At 50.3% G+C, this 23,512-nt stretch overlaps 3 protein-coding genes across 7 annotated transcripts; 1 reads left to right on the top strand and 2 right to left on the bottom strand.

Moving 5' to 3' along the window:
• The first annotated feature begins 25 nt into the window (after positions 1–25).
• On the top strand, positions 26–5,129 carry LOC137591569 (eIF5-mimic protein 2-A-like). Its single transcript, XM_068309649.1, has 12 exons — positions 26–137; positions 1,579–1,651; positions 1,743–1,919; positions 1,999–2,093; positions 2,192–2,257; positions 2,623–2,758; positions 2,849–2,958; positions 3,065–3,235; positions 3,316–3,462; positions 4,115–4,250; positions 4,329–4,451; positions 4,529–5,129. The coding sequence occupies exons 2-12, from the start codon at positions 1,588–1,590 to the stop codon at positions 4,558–4,560; spliced, it is 1,257 nt and encodes a 418-aa protein (XP_068165750.1). The 5' UTR covers positions 26–137; positions 1,579–1,587; the 3' UTR covers positions 4,561–5,129.
• Positions 5,130–5,389: 260 nt separating this feature from the next.
• si:ch211-246m6.4 (basic helix-loop-helix transcription factor scleraxis) lies at positions 5,390–7,652 on the bottom strand. 2 transcript variants are annotated; one of them, XM_068309650.1, is made up of 2 exons: positions 6,980–7,652; positions 5,390–5,590 (listed from the first exon to the last, which is right to left on the bottom strand). In XM_068309650.1, exons 1-2 carry the CDS (start codon positions 7,487–7,489, stop codon positions 5,462–5,464), a joined length of 639 nt encoding a protein of 212 aa, XP_068165751.1. In that variant the 5' UTR covers positions 7,490–7,652; the 3' UTR covers positions 5,390–5,461. The 2 variants fall into 2 exon arrangements, with proteins under 2 accessions (XP_068165751.1, XP_068165752.1); XM_068309651.1 differs by having other exon boundaries at positions 5,390–6,626.
• A 106-nt stretch (positions 7,653–7,758) lies between these two features.
• On the bottom strand, positions 7,759–23,500 carry si:ch211-246m6.5 (von Willebrand factor D and EGF domain-containing protein). 4 transcript variants are annotated; one of them, XM_068309545.1, is made up of 33 exons: positions 23,071–23,500; positions 21,228–21,412; positions 20,893–21,121; positions 20,734–20,799; positions 20,424–20,656; positions 19,186–19,275; positions 18,962–19,109; positions 18,575–18,792; positions 18,080–18,153; positions 17,705–17,981; positions 17,374–17,576; positions 16,409–17,295; positions 16,149–16,285; positions 15,920–16,081; positions 15,739–15,843; positions 15,133–15,247; positions 13,939–14,210; positions 13,649–13,868; positions 13,431–13,568; positions 11,719–12,090; positions 11,481–11,642; positions 11,059–11,384; positions 10,500–10,980; positions 10,334–10,429; positions 10,157–10,252; positions 9,979–10,074; positions 9,805–9,900; positions 9,640–9,735; positions 9,454–9,549; positions 9,249–9,344; positions 9,039–9,134; positions 8,833–8,930; positions 7,759–8,668 (listed from the first exon to the last, which is right to left on the bottom strand). In XM_068309545.1, the coding sequence occupies exons 1-33, from the start codon at positions 23,168–23,170 to the stop codon at positions 8,648–8,650; spliced, it is 6,087 nt and encodes a 2,028-aa protein (XP_068165646.1). In that variant the 5' UTR covers positions 23,171–23,500; the 3' UTR covers positions 7,759–8,647. The 4 variants fall into 4 exon arrangements, with proteins under 4 accessions (XP_068165646.1, XP_068165647.1, XP_068165645.1 ...); XM_068309546.1 differs by having other exon boundaries at positions 7,760–8,668; positions 11,719–12,093; positions 20,734–20,790; positions 23,071–23,499; XM_068309544.1 differs by having other exon boundaries at positions 7,760–8,668; positions 11,719–12,093; positions 23,071–23,499.
• Positions 23,501–23,512: the final 12 nt, after the last annotated feature.

Genomic DNA, 23,512 nt, shown 5'->3' on the forward strand with positions numbered 1-23,512 from the left:
GCTAAATCGCGCATGCGCAGCGGGCGGAGTCTGCGGAAGTATACACGCGGAGGCTTTTTTTGTTTAGGCCACTTAGAGACTCGACGTCTGATTCGATTCCCCTGGTTAACAACCGTTTTTTATCTGCATTAATTTCGGTGAGTACCCGCATTTTCCCATTTTATATATTATCAGACACTTGTATTCGCCAGTAAAGACTCCAAAATGCCGGGTCAGAAGGTAGTAAGCTGCGTTTTTAAGCTGGGAATGTCGACATCATGGTTGCCGCCTCAGGGCTAGTTCTTCTTTCTCTTCGGCTAACTACCTTAGCATTAGCCTCAGTGGCGCTCACAGATTTAAAGACGATATCGATTTCAATCAAAAGTCAGGACTGACATTTTGATGAATGCTTGTGTGTGAAAGCTAATTAACTTCATGTGTTGTTTTTAGTGAGTAAAATGTCCGTGTAGTGATTTAATGAGTGACTAATCAAACATGTTTAGCAGCTAGCGGGCCCAGCTAACCAGCTCGGCGCATGGTAGGCCCGGAGTTAGCCTATGCTAGCGCAGAATTAGCTAGACATCGAATTTAGAAGAAAACACCGCATCGAAACTAGGAGTATTCACACCAGTGTCGATAGGAAACTCTTTTACTCCAGATGTCCTGGAATGTTAAAAGTGTAAACCGTAGATTTGAGGAGATGCCGAGCAGCTGGAGGTAGAAGTTTAAAACATTTTTTATAGATGGTCTGTTGGTCTGGATTGATTTATTGTGTTTGTAATGGAGCTCTGTAAGGTTTGGAACAACAACGTCGTCGTGTCCATCACTTAAATCACATGTTTAAAACAAAGATATGAACTAGTTCTATATTATTGTTGAGAAATTTAGACGAGACATTTTTACTGTGTTGTTTTTGATGAAGTGGTCATTTAAAGTTTCCAATCTGGACGTCATCTGTTAGGCTGATCTATTTATAATAAAAAATGTCTTCTGACGTCAGCAAAAAACTTTCACAACACGAGCATGTCACATTTAAATACTGAACATTTGTAGTTTTTGTCCTGTGGCTGCTTCCTGTTTGTTTGTTTGTTTGTTTGTTTGATTGTTGAGTGTTGCTAACAGAATGAGTCAACACACACTCTGGATGGAAAAGCCACAAGGTGGAGGTGTTGAAATGAGCTAAAGTAAAGGGCAGCTGCCAGGTTCACAGTGGGGCGATGCTCCACAGCACCGGTTTGGCCGGTTCTGTGTGTCTTGAATATAATTTGGATTATGTGGAACTCCATCAGTGTCAAACTCTAGCAAATATTTACGTGGTTTTACACCCAAACACAAGACAGGAATTGAACGTATTGTGTTGTTGCCACGCTGTCTGACACCCGATCATCGGGTGGGATAAATTTGGATTTGATTCCTGGACTCTTAATCCTGTTCAAGGTGACTATCATCAGTGTGTTTTTGTCTTGTCAAACTTAAAATGCTGCTCATACAATTCAGAAAAGGGGAGTATGTCAAGCAACATGGTTGAAGTTTTGTACTCATTTAAGCATACGTTAAATGTTTAGTGTTACTCATCATGAATGTTTTGTCCTTTTCAAGGTGTCTTTTATGAATAATCAAAAGCCGCAGAAGCCAACGCTAACAGGACAGCGTTTCAAAACAAGGAAAAGAGGTTTGTTTGTCTCCTTCGTGTGTTTGTTTCCGTATCCTGGCAGACTTCTTACTTCTTCTTACTGAATCAACATGTGCTTTCTTAATCGCAGATGAAAAGGAGAGATTTGACCCTACTCAGTTTCAAGAAAGTATCGTACAAGGCTTGAATCAAACTGGCACTGACTTGGAAGCTGTTGCGAAGTTCCTTGATACCTCTGGTGGCAAGCTTGACTACCGCCGGTATGCAGAGACACTCTTTGACATCCTGGTCGCCGGCGGAATGCTGGGTGAGTTGCGTTGAAATCTTTCTTTCATTAGAGATCCAAACACTTCCTGTTTTATACGCAGTCATTTTCTGTCCTACAGCACCAGGCGGGAATCTGTCGGACGACATGACCCGCACCGAATTCTGCCTATTCACGGCACAAGAAGACCTAGAGACCATGCAAGCATATGCTCAGGTAGAAAGCACTGAGATCTGTGCAGAAACACAGACATGGAACTTAAAAGTTGTCGAAGCTCTGATTTAAAGGTTTGTCGGTGTGACCCTCTGAAACAGGTTTTTAACAAGCTGATCAGGCGTTACAAATACCTGGAGAAGGGTTTCGAAGATGAGATCAAGAAGGTGAGTGTTGAAGTGGACATAGAGGGAGACATGAATGTTTCTTTCAGCTCTGCTAGACTGTTTATTATGGTTTAAAACTCTGTCCTCATTTGTCCCATATATAAAAATTCATGTGTCAAAGCTTTTTAAGGCTTAAAATTTGGTTTAGTTTTCCACGTCTTCTTTCATAGTGGTTAAAATAGTTTCTTAGGCTTCGGGTAGTTTGTTTGCCACACTGCTTGTTTTAGATTTTATCAGGAGCCCTATAATTGACGGTTGCTGCGCCGCTCTGCCAAGTTTTACCATTGTCAGCAGTTCCAAGTGTGAGAAAGCAAAGATGGTGTGCTGTGAATAACTTTTTTTAAACTAGTTTCTGTTGTCTGCAGCTGCTGCTGTTTCTCAAGGGATTCACAGAGTCTGAGCGCAACAAACTGGCCATGCTGACGGGCATCCTGCTGGCCAACGGCAACATATCAGCCTCCATCCTGAACAGCCTCTTCAACGAGAACCTCGTCAAAGAAGGTGAGAAGCCCCGCGGCGTAGACGAGACAGAAAGCTTTGTTCAACGGTGTTTCAAAGTGTTTGTGACCGCTGCTGTTTTCCTCTGTCCAGGAGTGTCAGCAGCCTTCGCTGTCAAGCTGTTCAAATCATGGATCAATGAGAAGGACATCAACTCTGTTGCTGCCAGTCTCCGCAAAGTGGGCATGGACAACAGACTGATGGTAAAGCACCGTTTAGAATCGAGGTGGTTCGAAAACCTCCAGTTTGGGATTGAGTTTCAAATCCTGCTGTTTGTGTCCAAGTTTTAAGTATTCCTGCCCCACACAGGAACTCTTTCCTGCCAACAAACGGAGCTGCGACCATTTTGCTAAGTACTTCACCGAAGCAGGGCTGAAGGAGCTGTCCGACTTTGTCCGCAACCAGCAGTCCATCTCTGCCCGCAAGAAGCTGCAGAAGGAGCTCCAGGACCAGATGTCCCGCGGTGACCCTCAGAAGGAGGTGAGGCCGCCGCCCCGTCCAGCAGACACGTGGACTGAGGGGATGCTCTGACCCGTCTGTGTGTCTCCATGTCGCTTCAGATTATCGCCTTCACCAAAGAGGAGATGAAAAAGGCCAACCTCTCTGAGCAGACCATGATCGGCATCATCTGGACCAGCGTGATGAGCTGCGTGGAGTGGAACAAGAAGGAAGAGGTGGTGACTGAACAAGCCATCAAACACTTGAAGGTACGAAAGGCCCTGTTGAGGAAGGAGTGGGGGAAGTTCACTGAGAGCAGGTGGAGGCTGCAGGTTCTGAAATCAGATCTCAGATGTTTTTTATCTCTTTCCTGCTCAAGTCACAAGAGAAGGTCTGATCAACATAAATAAAGCAGTTGGAACAAATGACGGATGTTTTGTACGCTTCTGATAATTGACTCGTGCGTAGCGGCACCTTCTTTGGACTTATGTCCGTTAGTTAATCTCATTAGGGACAGATCACCATGTTTCCTCGAGCTTGGAGTGAGCAAATAAGGTGAGAATCAGCTCGAGTTTGTGTAACTGTGGGGTAAATTTTCTGTTGAATATATCCTGTTTGTCTTTCAATACAAAGAAGTGCCGTCGTAGTTGTGATTTTACTTTGAAGAGAAAGATGAATATCACCCAATGTCAAACTGTAGCATCCATAACGACCACCAGAGGGCAGCAGTGCGCCACCAGGGTTACATGTAACAGCAGAATTGAATGATCGATCAGTGCCGGACGTGTGATAGACGTAAACGTGTATTTATAGTCTGTGTCCCTTCATGCCTGTTGACTGTGAGTGACAGAACCAGTAGATAAATAGATCTTCCTGTAAATCAACGTTTTACGAGACGCGGCTTCTTGTCTGTTCCTGCAGCAATACAGCCTCCTGATGAAAGCCTTCACCTCCCAGGGTCCGTCTGAGATCAACCTGCTGCTCAAGATCCAGGAGTACTGCTACGACAACCACTTCATGAAGGCCTTCCAGAAGATCGTGGTGCTCCTCTACAAAAGTGGGTTCCTGCAGGGAGAGTTGAACGTAACCCGTCTCCTGTAGCCTAGCTGTAATGCTGCTCTGTCCCTCTGAACAGCGGACGTTTTGAGTGAAGAGGCCATACTGAGGTGGTACTCTGATGCCCACCTGTCCAAGGGAAGGAGCGTCTTCCTCGAGCAGATGAAAAAATTTGTGGAGTGGCTGAAAAACGCAGAGGAAGGTAAATACCGATGCGCCGGGTAGATGGGATTCAGCCTCAGTCCTACATCACGTGATTGACGGTTTTCCTCTCTGCAGAGTCAGGGTCAGACGAAGAGGAGACGGACTGAAGCCTCCACGGCTTGATCTTTTTTATTCGCAGGAGCAACGAATTTTTCCCCTTTTTCTCTTTTTGTGTCTTCGACTATAGGCCCAACTCACTCTCGTCCACCACTCCAAGTCGTTTCTTTTGAAAGCGAAGGGCTCGGTCCTGATTCCCCATCCATGGGCCCGTCTCACAGCTCCCAGGGGAGAATTCTTTATTTTGGTATTGTTGTCAGAACTCCTTTTGTGATTTGGATAAGAAACATTCCATGTGATTGTGGCGGCCGCTGCTCGTATAAATCTGAATCAGGAAGTGTTTAATTTTTGAAAAAATATTAACATAATTTCGCCAAAGCCCCCTTTTTTCTTTTTTTAAATTAAGCCCAGTCATTTTTGAGTCATCTTTGGGTCTTACCTTCCCTCTTAAGTAAACCTGTTTGACGGGTCGAGCTCTTTTTGTTCGGTCCATCAGAGGACACGTCCCCAGTAAGTTGCCTCGCTAAGCTAACTGGTTAATATGGTTTCTACTTTCTCTAATCTGATATAAACCAATTGACTTTTTTTATTAAATAAAGATTATGGAGGTGCTCTTGCATTCTTCGGATGTTTTTCTCAAGAATCCACAAACGGCTCGAGCTCAGTTTGAAAATCGGGATAAGTTATTAATACGTGGGGACAAAATCTCCTGCAGTCATGTCGATGTTTGAAAACACATTTACTGGTTCCCCTGAGGCAGAGGGAACATTCTCAGATCAGCTGGAGGTAGAACATATTTAAATGTAGAAGTCAAACAGGTTTAGAATCATATTTATTAGGCAAACCTGGTGGATCTGGAGTCAGGAAGAACGGCAGATGCAGAGAAAACCGTTTATTGTACAAAAATACATTCTTCAGCTTAACAGAATTGTCCGTGTGCAAAGACAGTTTTCAGGTATTCAAGTACTTTCGATTTAGAGGTAGGCCTTCATATTTCATGCATAGGTTTGAGGTAGTGTGCAACTTTTTTCGCTGACAGTTCTGATCCGTCGGAACAGGGTCGGTTTCCGATCCGCGTTCCTGTGCACACGAAACATCACAGTTTTAAAAGTGATCACAGGTTGTGCAACGACGCAAAGGTAAACAACATGCAAACATCGAAAGGCATCAGCGCAGGCAAAGCTGCCGCAAATCCCACGTGTCTGGTTTCCTGCAGTCAGTGAAGGCAGCAACGTTTCGAGCATTCACTGAGGAAGAAGAGGCCACAGTTATGTCATCAATACCTAATCAGATGATCAGATATCTAGACTGACCCAACTGAGACGGAACCAGTGATGACATCGTTCTATGTGTCAGGCGGTGCATTCATGTAACATCGTAAAAAATTATTTCACAGCAAATCACCGGTGAATATTTAATACACGGCTTCCGGATGCAAAAGCCACTACTTCTGTCCCGTTGGACTGGGTTTAAGTATTTTATTAACGTGAGCTCTGAAATGTATGTTTCAGTGGTTTTCTGGAATGTTCTGCTACGGCAACAAGTCTGGGACAAATTGTCCCAAGTCACAACCTCCAAACAAGATGCCCAGTTATGAGTGACGTCCTGACTGGTGATCATGCCTGAGCTATATTGATTTTAGGCTGATCAGAAAGAGCTGTATGAGATCAGGTCTTGTGTTGTTGCAGTTCCACATCCGGCCACTAGAGGACCCCAGTGAACGCCGCTTTAATTAAACCCCGCGTAATTGTGCTATTTCTGACAGACCTGAAGGCATCATTAGCTCCAAACGCAGCAGCTGCTCCTCCGTGACCGTGACTGACAGAGACAAGGAGCTGGACGTGGGGTGGGGGTAGTTTTCATGGGACCAGAATAGCCCCCCCCTGTCAGGTGCAACTTTACACATGGGCTCAGGTTACAGTTCAACCAAAACACGGAGGTCCAGAAGCGCATGAACACGAACAGAAAGTGCTTTTCAGAATTCTACCTAATAAAAAAAAACCCCCAAAAACATATAAAAGCTTTGATATGTACAAAGTTCCATAGGAGCGTGTAAACATCAGGGAGGGGGTCCGTCACGTCACACCGCAGCCACAGGTTTCCCTCCATCTCTGAGCTGTGGACAGAACCCACAGACATTCAGTGACGTTCAGGTGATCAATGATTCACCTGCAAAACCGAATGATTGATTGCTGTATTTTCTGGACTAATAGGCGCACCTAAAAGCCACACGTTTTCTCAAAAACCGACAGTGCGCCTTATAACCCAGTGTGCCTTCTATATGAAAAAAGGTTTTTAAAATAGGTAATTCATTGAAGGGTGCGCCTTATATTACGGAAAATACAGTACCGTACCTGAACGCACCACATCTTCATTTTGCACTAAAAACCCGGAATCCCCACATGACTGCAGATGACCTGACTTGTTGTGTGCCCCCCCCCCTCCCGCGGTGATGCGGTCTTCACTCACCAGTTTCCTCTGGTTGCTGAGGCAGAAGGTGCAGATGGGGCGCAGCGCGACGGGGCCGTGCAGGATGCTCTGGTACCGGAGACACGGCTGCCCGTCCCGGCAGTCGTCCCCAAGCAGCAGCACGTTGGCCAGGTGTGAGATGTAGCTGGAGGCCAGGCGCAGCGTCTCGATCTTGGACAGCTTCCGGTCGGCGGGCTCGGTGGGGATGAGCGTGCGCAGCGCCGTGAAGGCCGTGTTCACGCTGTGCGTCCGGTCCCGCTCCCGCGCGTTGGCCGCCTGCCGCTGCTGGTTCGCGCCGGAGAGACGCGCGTCTTTGCCGCCGCTGCGACGTCTCCTCCGCCGCCTCCTCCTGGGCGCACCGGATCGGGAGTCCAGCGCCGCCGCCTCCTCTTCCTCTTCCTCCACCGCCAGCCCCGGCTCCGCTCGGGGGCTGCAGCCTCCCGTGGAGCTCCCGCTGCCGCTGTCCAGGTCGGACGTGAAAGCGCTGCGCTCCGTGGACGCGGACTTCATCCTGGCTCTGCTCGGGTCTGACTGCACATCGCTTTATTCTGGGGGGTGGTGGTGGTGGTGGAAATAGCACCGGGGGGCCGAGCAGCTGCCGCCGATCCGGTGACCGAGGGGGGTTCGGCTGATCAGCATACCATTAACGAATGACGGGTCGGCCTCCAGCGCGGAGGAGGGAGGACAGGTGGGGGCGGGAACGGGAGGGAGGACCGCACCTGTCGCGTCCGCGGGACGCGTTTAAATTCGGCTGCACCGACATGTGGGTCAAGGCCGGGTTATCATGGGGGTTTTTTTTTTGTTTTTGTTTTTAAATTAACGTCACCACAGTCAGAACGTTCCGGTTCCGGTCACGACCGGAGAGCAGCCGGGGCGTCGTTGTTTACCGGATGTTTGTTTGTCAATGTTTTAAGTCACTTTAAGACATTTTAGTCTTGGATGAAAAACACACACACACACACACACACACACACACACAGGATAACCTTTGCCCCCTTGGCCGATGACTTAAAGCCCCCATTGACTGAACAGTCCAGGTGGACCCGCCGGTCCGTCCCGTTCTGTCCGTGTCCACCAGGACGGACCAACCCCCCACCCCCCCGTCCCCCTCGCCTCCTCCTTCCCCTTCCTCTCCCCCCTTCACCTTACCAAGTGCCATCTTTGGGGGTGGATATAAATATCCGTGAACCTCGTGTGCTGCAGAGCTAAACTTTAAGTCAGGTCGTGTTTTCATTCATCACTCAGGTATTCAGGAAGACTGTGACGTCACAGCCCCAGCCAGCAGGGGGCAGTAGAGCTCCGGTGATCGGAGGTTCATGGAGGACTTCAGAGCCTCCAAATGTGGAACAGGTGTGTGTGTGTGTGTGTATGTGTGTGTGTGTGTGTACTTGAACCTGGAGTAAATACCAATCAATCAACACCTTATAAGGATTTTTATTTGTTTTTCTTACAAAACGACCAATAAACAAGCTTTGTTGAGATGGTAACAGTGATTATAGATTAAATAACAACACAAACATGTGACATATAGAACAAATAAATAAAATTCTCATAGTGTCATTTACAGTCAAACATCTGTTTTTATAAAACTTATTTCTTCTTTACTGGGGCATCATAGAGATGAGGATGATGATGATGATGATGGTGTCTGTGAGCTGGACAGGGGTCTCAGCCCCGAGAGATGGGGAGCTGCAAAAACAGTTTCATTCACTTTATTAAACCTCAACATTAGTTTGATTCTGGTGAAGTTCAAAGTTCACTTTTTTAGGTGTGACCTGATTTAAATAAAAAACCCCCCAACTATTTATTTGAGTCATCATTGACTTCAAATCCATCACATTTCCTGTTCTTACCCGTCTAGCGCAGACGGAACCGGAGTATCCGCTCCGGCAGGCGCAGACGTTGGGTCGGATGCATCGGCTGCCGTAAAGACACTTCTGTTCACAGTGAGCTGAGAAGCGACAGAAACGAAGGCTTTCAGACCCTCACGACCGGCCCATCAGGCTTTTAGAACCCGTGACGGGTCCACCTGGTTCTGGTTCCCTGCTGGGATACTCACGGATCTGACACAGCATGCCTTGCCATCCGGGGCCGCAGTGGCAAGTGTTCCGTCCGACGCACTCGCCTCCGTTCAGACACTTCTGCACGCAGCTGGCTGAGAGACAAGCAGACGTAGCGTTAGCGCCGTGATAACAGTGGTCACACCAGCTGTAGGCCTACTGACAGGAAGTAGCCAGTTTGTTGTGTCATCGCACACGATCCCACTCACGTTTGTCACATCTCCTTCCTCGCCAGCCTGACGGACAGTCGCACACATCAGGACCGACACACCTGCCGCCGTTCATGCACATGGGCTCACACACACCTGCAGAGAGAGAGAGAGAGAGAGAGAATGTAAGGAAGGGCAGCCGAAGGAGAGGGCAAAGCGTTTCATGAAGAAAGGGTGAGGAGAGAGGGGCAGGAAGGAGACGGACTCTTCTCGCATCGCCTCCCGGTGTATCCCTGCAGGCAGGAGCAGACGTTGTTCCTCGTGCACACACCGCCGTTCTTACAGGGAGGGGCGCAGACAGCTAGGAGGACAGGAATGACTGGGTGAATGAGCTGATGAATGGGTGGATGATGGATAGATGATGGATGGGATGGGCGGACGGACGACTCACCATTCTGACACTCAGTTCCGTAGAAACCCAGAGGACAGTCGCAGACATTCGGACGGACGCAGGAACCTCCGTTCAGACACATGGGGGAGCAGCGAGCTGGATACAGATGCTAGAAGTCAGCACAGACACACCGACACACACCGACACACACCAACACACACTCACCGGTGTCACAGGAAGGTCCTGTCCAGCCCGGCGGACACAGGCACCGGTCTGGGGACACACACTGGCCTCCGTTGTGACAGTGGCGGCTGCACACCACTGCGTGCGACAGGAGGATCGATCACATTTGGAATCAGAGGGACTCAGAGACGGAGTTAGAAACGACTTTGGACTCACTGGTCTCACATCGAGGTCCCACAAACCCGTAGGGGCAGGAGCAGGTCTGCAGACCCACGCAGGTGCCTCCGTTCTGACAGGGCGACCTGCACAGAGCTGCACAGACGCGTTTAGATGGTTGTATTGCCGAGTCAGTGGGTTTAAACCCGGTTACCCGCGTCAACCTGGAAAGCCTTACCTTCCTCACAGGTGTCTCCATGGAAACCCCGGAGACACTGACACACACCCGGAGCAACACAAACGCCGCCATTCACGCAGGCCGGCTCGCAGATTGCTGTGGAAACAGGTAATAATCGATGATTAATCAATGACATCAATGCACAGGTTCAGGAATAGAGGCGCTTCATTTATTCACCTGTGCCACAGTTCAGTCCAGTGTACCCCGGTTTGCAGCGGCAGGTGTTGGGGGCAGCACAGGCCATGTTTCTGCCACATGTATGTCTGCAAACAGCTTGGAAACAGACGCAAGTCAGCTGTTTGGTAAGACACACACATACACACACACAGGAGTTAGGAGTTACCTCGACAGACCCGCCCATCTCCCGTGTACCCAACAGGACACCTCCCACAATGGAAACCCCCATCCACGGCTGGTTCGCACGCGACGCCAGGAAAACATGGCCGGTCGGTGCAGGTTATCTCATGTAGCCCCGCCCTCGTAGCACTCCCTTCTCCCACCTGTAGGGCGCTAGCTCTTAGTGGCAGGCGGCTGCTGTAGGCGACCTTGTCCTGTGAGGTGAAGGTTGATGAAGATGCGGCGGGCGCCATATCCGGGCCTTCGCCTCCAGACTCGTCTCCATCTGCAGAGAACTCTGACTCAGACAGGGAGAACGACAGGGAGGTGAGGGCTGCTGTCAGCCCAGGGCGGGGCCAGGGCATGTCTCGGGTGGAGCCCAGGTGGCCGATGTGGGCATCGCTTGTCTGCTTGGACGGCGTCATTCTGCCAGGCTGGGTGACTCGGTGAGGTCCTGATGGAGTCACTCTGGACGGGGTGTGGTCAAGCTGAGTGAAAGGGTGAAATTGATTGGATGTTCATGCCCTGACACATCATTATCATGAGTACAGAACAGGTGAGCTCACCTTGGAGACGGTCACCTGAGCAACCGTGACATCCCTGCTGATCGTCATGTATGTCCTGGCCGTGTCTGGCGTGACATGATGAGTCCTGACTGATGTTCTAGCAACATCTTTTGAAGGAGTGACCGCCTCTCTCCTCCCTGTCCCGCCTCCCCTCCTGGAAGGTGGGACCTGGCGTGGGGTATTGTCCCGGTTGGCTCTGGCACTGGGCAGAGACAGGTGTCTGATGGGAAGGTTGGGCAGGTGGAGCTGGGAGACTTTGCTGCTTCTTCCTGGAGGCTGTCGATTGGTCTTCCCTGCTGGCCGCTGCTGGGGGAGGTGATTGGACGCTGGGGAGAGACGAGGTCTTCGCTTACTTTGAGAACTACTTCCTCCAACAGTGACGGTCGGGTCACCACTAAAGCAGAAGAAGAATAATCCCCTACCGGCTTTGGCATCCTTCATGCAGATGCGTCCATTGCCATAGAGGCCTGGTGGGCAGCGACCACAGACATAGCCCACGTGTGGCGGCCTACGGTTGATGCATTGAACCCCAGGGAAGCAGGGCCTACTGGTACACGTGGCTGACACAGTCACATGACCAGATCCTGAGATAGAGATCAATCAGAATCTACCAGAACCACATCGGACCTCTATCTCCAGCAGGTAGAGATGGTTGCTTACCTGACGGGGTGGCGGCGGATGTCTTGTTAGTTTTCCGTGGATCGGGCTTGACTTGTGTCATCATTCCTGAGATGCTGAGTGTGTATACGCTGGTTGTGGATGGGTTGGATTGATTAGCGTGGGTCTGGGACACTATGGGTGGAACTGCTGTGAGGCTCCTGTTCACTCCTTGAGTCGGCCTCCAAACACCGGTCTCAAGTTTTGACTGGTCTGGATCAATCCTGCTCACCACGGCCCTTGTCTGGGACGACGTTCCAGTCGCGCTCTTCTGGAAAGAGTGTGTCTTTGTTTTGTGTGGTTGCATCAGAACATCTGGTGTTTTGTAGACAGTGGTACGAGGAGCAGATGTGGTGGAGGTGGGGACCAGCCTGACTGCTGAATGGAGAAAGATAGATATTAAATTTGAGCCTTCGTCAGCTTCCCACTGAACGGTTTGATCAACCAGTGAGGTGACGGGTTGTGGTTGTTTCAAAGGCTTGTTTGTGTACTTTCAGATGCCCCGCAGCAGATAAGACGGGAACAAAGATCTAAATGAGGCTTAATTACCCCTCAGAGGCCGTTGGCACATTTACAAGCCACATGCGTGGCAGGAAGGACTTCAGACACGACTCCAGTTTAACCAACATCAGCCTCCACCTATGGAACATCTTTGATCTAACACCATCCAGGAAACCTTCCTCCTTTCTGAGGAAACCCACAGTACTGTCCTCAAGAGTCTGCTCTTACAAAATCCTGTAAAATCCAAAATGTACATAACTGATTTATGTTGTCTGCTTCGCCAGTTCTCCCATTAGACATGATTTCATTCTTATTTCACGCCAAAAGAAGAAACAGGAATCTACATTTGAACGGAAGAGGATCCATCCGGACAGAATTCTGGAGTTCCTCTGAGAATCATCCCTATGTAGGAAAATGCCTTCCTCTAGTAATGCGTGACCTTCTGGTGCTTTTTTATGCAACACAAATGAAATCTACGTTTCCCTGTGGCACACAATGTTTTTCTACACTCAGCTGTAATGGAGCTCGGTGGCAGATGCCCTCTATTGGTAGAAAAACAACAATTTCCACTGATGGGTCGGTACTGATCTGGTTTGATCCTGGGTGTCCTTGCTGACAGACAGAAGCAGAACCTCCCTGGTGGAGGCAGTAACGACTGATCTGCTCTGAGTTCCATCAAACCCGAATGAGGAAGCAGGTTTTCCTCCCAGTGTTTTCAGAGCATTAACTCCAGCTAGCCGCACATGGAGGGAGGCGTGAGCATCAGCTGCCATCAGACATCTGGTTTCCATTCGACGCAGAGCTGCATGTCTGCTGAGGGTTCCTCAGAGACGCACCTTCACGTCCTGGACGGGGTTCTAGCAGATGAATCGGATTTGCGTGACAAAGCGTTGAAAAGAAGCTGCAGCCTCCAGATGATCGTACGAGTGTTGGACGACTGCTCAATGTTTTTACATGAGCTCCCCTAACAATGGCTGCACAACGTTAAACAGCAGCGTCTGATGAACTATAACTGGCTCCACCTCTCAGAGCTATGTCATCATGTCCAGGAGTCTTACATGTTGTTAGCATGTTAGCGTATTCCTGACTTCCCCCCAGTGACACTCCTGTTTCATGCACCCTTAAAATCTTAGACCTTTGTGGATATTTTCTTAACTGTTGTCCTGATATAAATGTAATCATGAAAATACAACAACTCGCTTTTCCCTGCTTACCTGTACACGTCGTCCCATTTCCCAGCATGCCTTTGGGGCACGAGCCGCATCTGAAAGAGCCAAAACTGTTGAAGCACAGGACTCCTGGGTGGCAAGGCTTGTCCTCACACTCGTTGAAGTCTTCCAAGCATGTCCCACCTGCCAGAATCATAGACACCAGAGCCACAGGTTAGCATTAGCAGCTCTGTTTCCCACAAGCTCACATTTGAAGGACTCACCTTTCAATCCGGCAGGACACTCGCATCGGTATCCCCCGGCGGTGTTGATGCACTTCCCAACAACGCAAGGGTCTGACGAACATTGGTCAACGTCCTGGTCGCAGAGGTCGCCACGTTTCCCCTCGGGACAGAGGCACAGGTGCTTCCCACTGCCAGCAGGGAACTCGACATCCGTCACGCAAGAACCTCCGTTCTGGCATCCACATGGAACCACGTCAATCTGTAGAGAGACGGCGCCTGAGCGACCACGACTTGAATCATCAAGGATACACTCGGTGACTCGACTCTACCTCCACAGTGACGGTGCTCTGAGCGTTACACTCATCTGACAGAGTGAAGCGGAAGCCATGGCGTGACTGGTGTCCGCCCTCTTTGGGGAGGAATGGGACCCTCCAGATGAGGAGACCTGCAGGGGAGAGGACCGCTCCATCTGGTCCTTCCTCAAGCTGGAAGAGGAGCGCCGAGCCCTCGGGGTCTGACGCAGCAAATTGGTACACAAAGTTCTCACCAGCGAATGTTTGCAAGTCACTCTGAGGACGGTGGAAGGCCGGAGGCTTGTTGACTGAAGACGAGGAAACACAAATAGTATCTTCATCTTTGAGGAACATCCTGTCATGATACAAAGTCTGAACATGTGAGCACCGTTTGGCAAAAACATCCTCCTGGCTGTTCCCGGAAAATCATTTTATCTCCGGTTGGATGGGTTTGCGTCTTTTCTTTCCAAGCAGACCCCTCAACAGCCATTTAAGCGGGATCACATCGCATCCACTACTGAGATCACGCCTCCCCAGGGATGTTTGAAAGGCAAGAAAGTGATGATAATCTCAGGAAACACCTGCTCAGCAGGATGGTCATATGTTAAGACAAGGGAGCGCTTGCTGATTAAGAGGATTATTGCTGAACTCCTAACCCAACTGTCTGGTGGTGCGGTGAGATAATTCCACTTGAATCCAACAGAAATCAAGCTGTTTTAAGGTTTTCATAGAATACTGCTCTTTTCATGATGTAATTACTTTTGGCACTTTGTGGAAACGGAATAATTTCATCTCATTTGGATGATAATTCAAAGAAATTCAATGCATTTGTTGCAGCAAGGACTTTCAGGTCTGCAGACTGAATGTGAGACAGTTATGCTGACTTTGTTGAGTGTGAGTGAGGATGGTAAACGGTGCTAATCAGTCATGTGACCCCCCCACCTCGCTCTCTTGGTGCGGTTAAATGACAGGTCAGGGCATGCTGGGAAACTCAAGCGTCCGCTGCTTTCATCTGCTGATCGTGACAAACTGGACGGCTACCACAGTGACGGCGGACTACCAGGACCGCCGCTTGAAGATAAATACTGTTTTCCCGGGTATTCACAATTACAGGACAGAAAGCTGAAGCTAACCCCCCACCCCCCACCCCCCCAGAAGGGAACACATACCAGTGTGCTCTTTGTAATCGTGATGGTTGTGTTCTGCTTTCCCAGGTAAGACATTTCATACCTTGGTTCACGGACCAGCTGAATTTGGAAGTGTCTGGGTCACAGAGGAGACACGGGCTGCTGGGATTGGAGTCCCCCACCGTGAAACACATGCCATCGATGTTACACGTCCTCTCCTGACAGCGCCAAAAGAGAGGAGGTTTGTTTGTGCACTCACATTTACTGTATAGCATCACGACAACAGATCCCCCCGTTTCTCAGGTAGGTCAGGGAACATCAGCTCCAAACACGCCGTCTGCTCAGGTTAACTCAGTTTACTGCAGTGTTGGCACACACATGCGAACATGTTCTCTCCAGGCTGTTCATGACCTGACACGAGGTCTCCTGTCCATAAAACCGGTTCCAGTAACAACAACACCTCTGCGTCTGCTCTTGTATTTAAATTAGCCAGATGCTACATGGTGGGAGGATGGGAAATCGCTCTGTCTCTGGTTTAGTCATTCATCCAGCTACAAGTTGGGAATCTGCTGCCCTAACAAGGCAAATAAAATTATTTTGCTGTGCTCCACGTTGAACCACATACTGCACTCAAACAAACTCACGAAGGAAAGTTTTTCCCTGCCTCGACATAGAAACATAGAGACAAACACTGTTGTATGTGAGTTACCTTTAACTTACAGAGTCCTGAGCGTGAGGCTTCACAGACCTGGCAAACGCCATCGTAGATGGTCAGCACCCGGGCCCGGCTGTACTGAGAGCCATCATTGGTGACCTGAGGGGCCAAGGAGCTGAGTGAAGACACGCCTAACTAACCAAAAGACTCTTTAGAGTGATTTCAGAGATGTTACTTTAATCTCCCAGCGTGCATAGGGCTTGTCGTCCATCATGAAGTCTTCCGTGTTAACGGCGGCGTTGCTCAGAGACGGGACGGCGCAGTCTAAAGCCTTGGAGCTGAGGAAGGCGGCTTTGGTTCTCTGCTTCTCCCCCGGAACCCAAACGCCATTTATGTGCTGTGGAGGTAGGTTGGTTTAGAGGAACGGTTCTAGATTTGATCTGACCTGATTCGACTTGCCTCACCTTCAGTCGTGTTGCATGGCAGCTGAGGTCGGGAGAGTCAATGAAGCCGATGCCAAAGACGCGGATGTTGCGGCAGTTGAAGGATCGAATGTCACACAGTCCACCGTTTTCCAGATCTGTCAGCTCCACTGGTTGACCTGTCAGAGAAGTGGTTGGATGTTCATGAGTGATCTGACTTACCTACATTTGGAAGCCAACCACAATTAGCCTCTTAAGTTTGGACTCATGAAGCATCACATTAGCTGTCTCTGGATACTCACTGATGGCCAGGCTGCAGTCGTAGAAGCTGTGGGTGGGGTAACACTGACACCCCCACTCTGTGCATTCTCCATTTCCATTGCAAAAGTTGGGGCAGCGTAGCGCTGTCACCACCTCTTTGGAAGTTCCTGGTGGACCGTTCACCTCAGAGGCTCTGTGGGTCCGGTTTTCCAACAATCTCCTCTCGCACTCGTTCTCCAGGTAGGGCAGCAGCTCCTCCTCCCAGCCCAGGTCGTCTTTGAGCTGCAGGTCCAGAATGCAGAGATCCACTGCCTCTTCCAGGCGACGTCCCAGCAGCCCCCGGCACACTGCACCAACAGTGGAGTTAGCCAAAGCTACCTGGCAGATCTCCAAAGCTTTGGCTGAGGTCAAGCCACTTGGTGTGGGCCACTGGGGTTGCACCTCTGGCCGGGCTTCCGCCAGATGATCCTCAGGGAAGAAGTAGGCTACGTTCTCCAAATCGGCTTGGCTGAAGCTCTGAGCAGCAAAAACCGGCTGAAATTCAAATGACACCTGTCTCCTAGGTCTGTTGGCTGGAGACAGAAGGTCCTCTCTGAACTCCCCATCCAGTTGGAGACCAATGTCCTTGCCAGGAAACTGGAGGTGCCTCCTCTCCAGGGGATGACTGCTGAAGTCAGACGTTTCCTCTCCTCCTGAACTCTTTCTGATGTATTCCACGGTCGTGTCCATGGAGGGGAAGACTGATGTGTAATCCACATTATCAGAAGCTAAGCATTCCGAATGGGCAGAGGGATTGTAGAAGCTCCTCATCCCTCCACCATCGTGATGAGAGGTGCTGTATCCTTTCTGGCACTGGCAAAAGGGCCTCCTGATCTTCTGAAGGCTCACCGGGGGCGTCTTGTCAAAAAAGCTCTCACCAGGATTTATCCTAGCACACGGAGAGGTAACAGGTTGAGCAAATCAAGCTTTTAGTTTACGACGGTCTAAACTGCTGTTGAACTCTGACCTCCAGTGCTCGATGAAGCTGTGTAGGTTCTGTGGGCCAAAGGCGTCGCCGTCAGAGTCGTGAAAGTCATTGTGCGCGTTGCGGTCGAAGGTGCCACAGAGGCCTTGTGTGTTGCTGTAGTCGACGCTGGGCGCCCGGACGGACAGGCTCATCCCCCAATCACCAACATCAGCCCTAACAAAGGCCCCGGAGGGAAAGATCAACTACAAAAGGAGAGTCACATCCAACAGCCAGTTAACAGAACTCCTCACCATCTCTGCGTCATTTCACTGATGCGATTAGCGCTCTAACACTGCAGCTGATGTTCACAAAAGATTGTCAGGATACCTACGGTGACCTTCTTCCCCTGGTGGGATTCCAGGACCCTCACTTGGCTGCCAAGCTGATCACCCAAGTTCTTCAGGGTGAGCTGTGGTCTTGTTTCCTGCGGCTGGCCGTTGCACATGTCAAAGATGGCAATCTCGTTCCCTTCTCGTGCTGCAACGCCACAGTTGCAAGCGACGGAGTAGTGTCGGCTGCCACAGTCCCACTGGCGAGAGTGGACTTCAAAGTCCCTGACGAGGCTCCGGTAAAGGACAAACGTGCCGGTTTGGTGATTTTCGTAACGTCTGTACACAAAGAAAGGTCTAAGTTACTATGGAGTTCAAACACAACACTTGAAATGTCCCGTTTGACGCCGTCTGAATCTGATTAGGAAGTCAATTACCTTCCATCCAAGGTGATGACATGTGGGTCAGTCAGAGAATAGCAGATGGAAGTGGGAACGTCCTGGACCGTGACCTGGGGGCAGAGGTTAAGAGAGCATAGATTACAGGGCGGGGCTCCACCCGGTGACCTCCAGCTTTGATGTCTTCACTCAACACAGATGGAGCAGCTCCTACACCAGCCTCCCAGAGACACCCTGTCTGGAGGGCTGACATCCCGTCTTACATAACATAATGGCTTGTGTGGACACAAAGGCTTCTTTAAACATCCCCCCCAGACTTTATGAACTGTATGCATCTGTAAACACCTGTGCTTCTCATGGGCCTCTAATTAAAGTCATATTTGATCTTCTTATCACATACCGATACCCCTCCAGGACTCCAGGACGCCTGTGATCCTGAAACCGTGACCCTCTAATCAAGTCCATGATGCTTCATTACTTCTGAAACATCTAGAAGCTCCACTGCCACTGCACACCCAGCGGACTTTGACTCACTTTCATGGGCTTCGGAATATAGCTTCTCCAGAGTCTTGGTGCGCTGGATCCAGGCAAAATGCTGATAAGGCTGGGTCGGTTCCCATCACGGGTGAAATCAGTGACGGCAGTGAGAATAACGGCAGCACGGCCACAGCTGCCATGGCTGCAGGTATGAGGGTGGAGCATCACCTGGCAGGTGGACAGCGCCACATTAGAGGCCTCGCGTCCAAGACTGTCTGGAGACACCAAGCCAGCAGAACTGTTAGCAAGTGCTCCCAGACTTTTATCACATAATGGACAAGGACAGTCAGAACATAGCAGCAGCACCTTGTGAATGGATGTTCAAGCATCATTACAGGTAAGAACGGATGACAACACCAGTTCCTGTCTACCTGCAGGTCTCACCTGGGTCGTGGACACTCAGGCCCAGAGGGACGCCACATTGGTGCCCGTAGTCTGGTCCCGGTCCGGAGCAGGGGATGGGCACGGTGCTGTGGACCGTCACCTCGTGATGTTCACTGTCTTCTGCTATGTGGAGCGAGTCTGGAGAAAACTAAAGAGGAAGAGGAGAAACGGTGAGCGCTGCTAAACCCCGGCAGTGAAACGGTCTTGAGTTGAGGACGGTTCACCTTCAGTCCAGCGTAGAAGCTTTCACTTTCCTTTGGAGTGGATTGGCTGTGGCTGGAGTTGGCTCGGAATGTTGACACGCTGCAGGAGTACTGCGGGAAGAACATCATTTAACGTTTGTTTCAATCCAACACACACACATGTGGAAGAAAGGCAGCGGCGGAGACAAGAGTCCTGAGGATGTCTGATGGCGCAGGGATGATGAAGTGAAACACGTCCTCATGCAGCATTTCTCTGATCCAGAACAGCCCCAACACTTAACTCACTCTCAGGGTTTAAACAACACGGAGACGACCTTTGACACGACTCAGCTGCTACATCAACACATGTTAAAGATGGTCCTCCTCAACATGTTCCAGATAAAGCTAACGCGGACCAGATGGCCATATTTGGCAGTGCACTGGTCCACAGCTGTACAAGGGCCGAGCGATGGACTGAAGTGTCGTCATGTTTGGTATCTAGTTACTCTCCGTTTGCTGGGAACAACAAGTCTCTGCAGGAAGTGGGTGTGATCAGCAACAAGTTGTCAACTTAGTGTTTGTGGCGGCAGCTCCTTTAGAATTGAACTGTCACCTCTGATTAGAATTCAAGACAAAAAAAAAAAAGCACTCCTTGTTCAATCAGAGCCGCGATCACCGCAGGATGCTGTCCACCTCCCACCTCCAACCTTCATCCATCGGCCGGAGATAAATGGTCCCGACACATGAAACCGAACGCAAAGAAATGCTGACGGATGATGCGTATCGCCAAATGTCTCCCGGTGAAAGAACACCGCCATCTGAACGGCAACATTTGCACATCAGAGAGATGAACTGATCTGAAGTCAGAATTCATTCATCATAAAGACAAGAACAAAAAGCAGCGAACGGCCACAGATGTTAAATGATGGTTAATGGTGGGCGCCACTCAGACGTTCATGCCTGTCTTTAAGGACAAATGAGGAGAAAATCTAATCTAAAGCACATTTTGGGTTGTGTAACATTCAGGACACGATCCGAGAACAAAGTCAGGCTCAGCGGATTGTCAGAGGTGAATCCTGGAGTTCCCCGTCAGTATTTTAACAAAACGGCCTGAACGTGAAGCATGTAGTGGTTTAGCACCTTATGCCTCTGCTTAATGGGATCTGACACATGCTGGACCCATGCCAAAACGGGTCGGCATGATCCGAAGCTTATGATGCCCGCTCAAGGGGTCACACTCTCCACATGTGTTCTTGGAAGTCTGGTCTGACAAGAATTACCTTTTCCCCGAGCCTGAAGTGAACGCCATCCATCTCCGCCAGAGAGAAGGGCTTCAGCGTGGCTTCCTGCCTGATCTCGGCCTTCATGCTGAGGCCGATGTGTCTGGCCCAGACCACCTGGAAGCCCAGCGGCTGGCTCCACGGCGGCGGGAGGAAGGAGCACCTCAGGTGGACGCTCTGGCCAATCAACTCCGGTGTAATCACCGGCCGGGACGGCAGGGACGGGATGGCAGCTATCGAGACAAATAGAGGAGTAAAAAAGATGTTTGGAGTGAACGGATTGTGGGGGGAGGACTGGAAACATTCTCACCTCGGCACCGCCCGTTGACTTCGACCTCGCCTGGCGGGCAGAGTCTGGGTCCAACATCTGGAGCAACTAAAACAAAGTTTCATCAGAAACGTTGATGAGGAAAAGTCTCAGAGATGAAACTGTTTGACGTGATCCTAGTTGAATAGTCTCACCACTCACCTTTGGCACAGTATCCCATGCAGCCCTGCGTCGGCTGCAGGTAGTAGATCAGGAACTGACCACAGTTGCGCACCGTGACGGGAATACGGAACAGGCAGCAGTCTTTGGCACTGCCATGGAAGAACTGCCAGGTGGCGCAGGCGGAGAGCCGGCGCACCTCGCCAGGCCGCGGCAGCGAGGCCTCCTTCAGGGACAGCCACACCGGAGCCTGAGTGCCACAGCGGTTCATCTGAGGAGACGCAAACAGTCATTACCCACCAGGCGACTATTACACTCCCCCAAGTTGGACTGGAGGTACTTATTAAATCTGCTGGAAGCTGGAGACGGACTACTACCTCCACGCAGGTGGTTGGCATCTCTGCCGGTTTGTTGTTGATCTGGAATCGGTACCAGCCCGGCGCCAGAGAGTGGTCGCAGATCAGGTCCTGGATGGCCGTGTTCTGGATCTCGGTGGAGTCAAAGTTGATGCTGCGATAGGGATTGGATAACGTCTGGTGGCCTCCTGGGTAACACTCTTGAGCTGGGGGGAGGACAGCGGGATAAGGAGGAGGTCAAGGTCTCTCATAGCGTTTCTGGCTGATGACCAGACGCTACGAGTTAGCCTCTCTGAAAAGGTTCGGATTCAACAGGAAATGAAAGGCCGTGACCAGACAACCTTGGTGTCATGGGAACCCCCCCCCCATCCCCCCACCAAATCAAGGCTTTACTTACAAGCAGAAAGTTTAGTTTTGGATTTGGTTCCATCTGGGAGCAAGAGGAAGACACAGGTGATCCGACCGGTTCTTCCCTAATCATGATCCCGATCCGAAACACTTGTTTAGCGAATGCTATCCAGATGCATTGAGATGTTAGCTCAGCAGTTAGCATTAGCATCGGCTGAATGACAGAGGAGACCAACCCACCGGCGCTGGGGAGGTGAGGAGGATCATTTCACCCCCGGAGGTCGTCTAAATTGCTAAGAATAACAGACATTCCTGTGAGCCTCTCGCCTTGCTGCACTCGCTCCGGGATAGGGTTCTAAACCCATGACCATCCTCTGAACGCCGCCGACAGCTGGAGGCGGAAACGAGTGGGGAACGATTTTAACAGAACGTTTAACAGAACCCCTCCAGCGCTGGAGGAACACATTTAAGGATGTCTTGAAGGCCTTGAATGGACGAGGTGACGTTACACCAGCGATCCCATAGCTTTACTTCACGATGACAGGAACCCAAAAACTCCTGTTTGAACACCCATTTGGACCCCCCCAAGAAGATTCCAGGTTACAGGCTGTCCAAACAACAGGTTTCAGGCAGGAAGACAAACTAACTAACGTTGTAGCTGCTGGTTAACTACTGCAATTGGTGACTTAATGAGTTTATAGAGCTGGGGGGGGGGGCTGTAATGAAGCGTTCCCCTCGGGGGGAGCACAGATGTGCATGGACTTCCAGAGTCAATCAGGAAATAGAGTTAGGGAACATGGCGTTAAAGGGTCTCCTCTCCGGTGGGGAGTGGCAAATTAGGAAGGGGGGGTTCAGGTGTGATGAAGATCTGACACACAAAATCATTTCAATCAATAAAAGAGGAGTCCGAGGAAGAGTGGGTTTGGTCAGTCAGTTCCTCCTCATGGCTTCTAGTCCGGGACCCAGTGTGTGTGTATGTGGGGGGGGGGGGTCGGTGGGGTCAATGGGGGGGGCGCTTCAGGTATTCTTGTAACAGAACTCCCAGATGACCCAGATTTTATGACGGCCCCATCTACAGGTTTACAACGGCAAGTTTTGTTGTGTCGTTAAACACCCTGGAGACATGTGATGTGTGTGTGTGTGTGTGTGTGTGTGTGTGTGTGTGTGTGTGTGTGACGGATCCTGCTATCTAAATATTTGTTTGACCTCTTATAAGAATAAAACCTGTTTGTGCGTCTTTAACCGAACCAGATGCTGGTTATCTGGACCAAACCCGTTCACACCGTCAGAACCTCTGAGGAAGACTGTGGCGGCTCTTCGGTCCAGTTTGGCTCCAAAAGTCTAAAAGAATCCACAACAGACACACGCTGTCAGGCTGGGGCCTGGGTCTTCATCTGGGTCTGTCCTCCGCACCTGGAGCTTTACGCAATCTGGGTGTTCTTTACGCGCGACTCTGGAGTCATCATCTGGTTGTGGAAATAAGAGGAGTTCGGTTCTAAGTGTTCCGTGGACCTACCGTTCTGTGCAAACGCTCCCAGCTGCACGATCCACAGGAACAAGATGCGCAAACATCCAGGGAACATCTGGCGCAACGCTCCAAATGCGCAACGGTCCATGTCTGTGGTTCGGGTTCGGCTCAGGGGGGGGGGGTTGTCTCAGGCTGGTCCCATCAGAGCTCGCAGGAACGGAGTGGACGCGTCCGGACTGCGCTCCAGTCCCGCTCCGGTCTGATCACCAGACAGTGGGGGCTCGCTCTGAGCTCCGCTCCGCCGTCCTGCTGGGGGCGAGGAGGGGGGAGGCCCCAGACGACCCGAACACGAGCGCTACGTCAGAGTCACGTGACGCAGATCAATACATAGTTCGTGATTTGTCGAAGCGAAATTACTGGCGCACTTTTAAATGTGTGATCGATTATTCGACCATTTTAGTGATGAGACACAGTTTGTTGTAGAGGTGTG

This window comes from Antennarius striatus, chromosome 24 (assembly GCF_040054535.1).
Source record: "Antennarius striatus isolate MH-2024 chromosome 24, ASM4005453v1, whole genome shotgun sequence".
In the NCBI taxonomy this organism is placed as follows: domain Eukaryota; kingdom Metazoa; phylum Chordata; class Actinopteri; order Lophiiformes; family Antennariidae; genus Antennarius; species Antennarius striatus.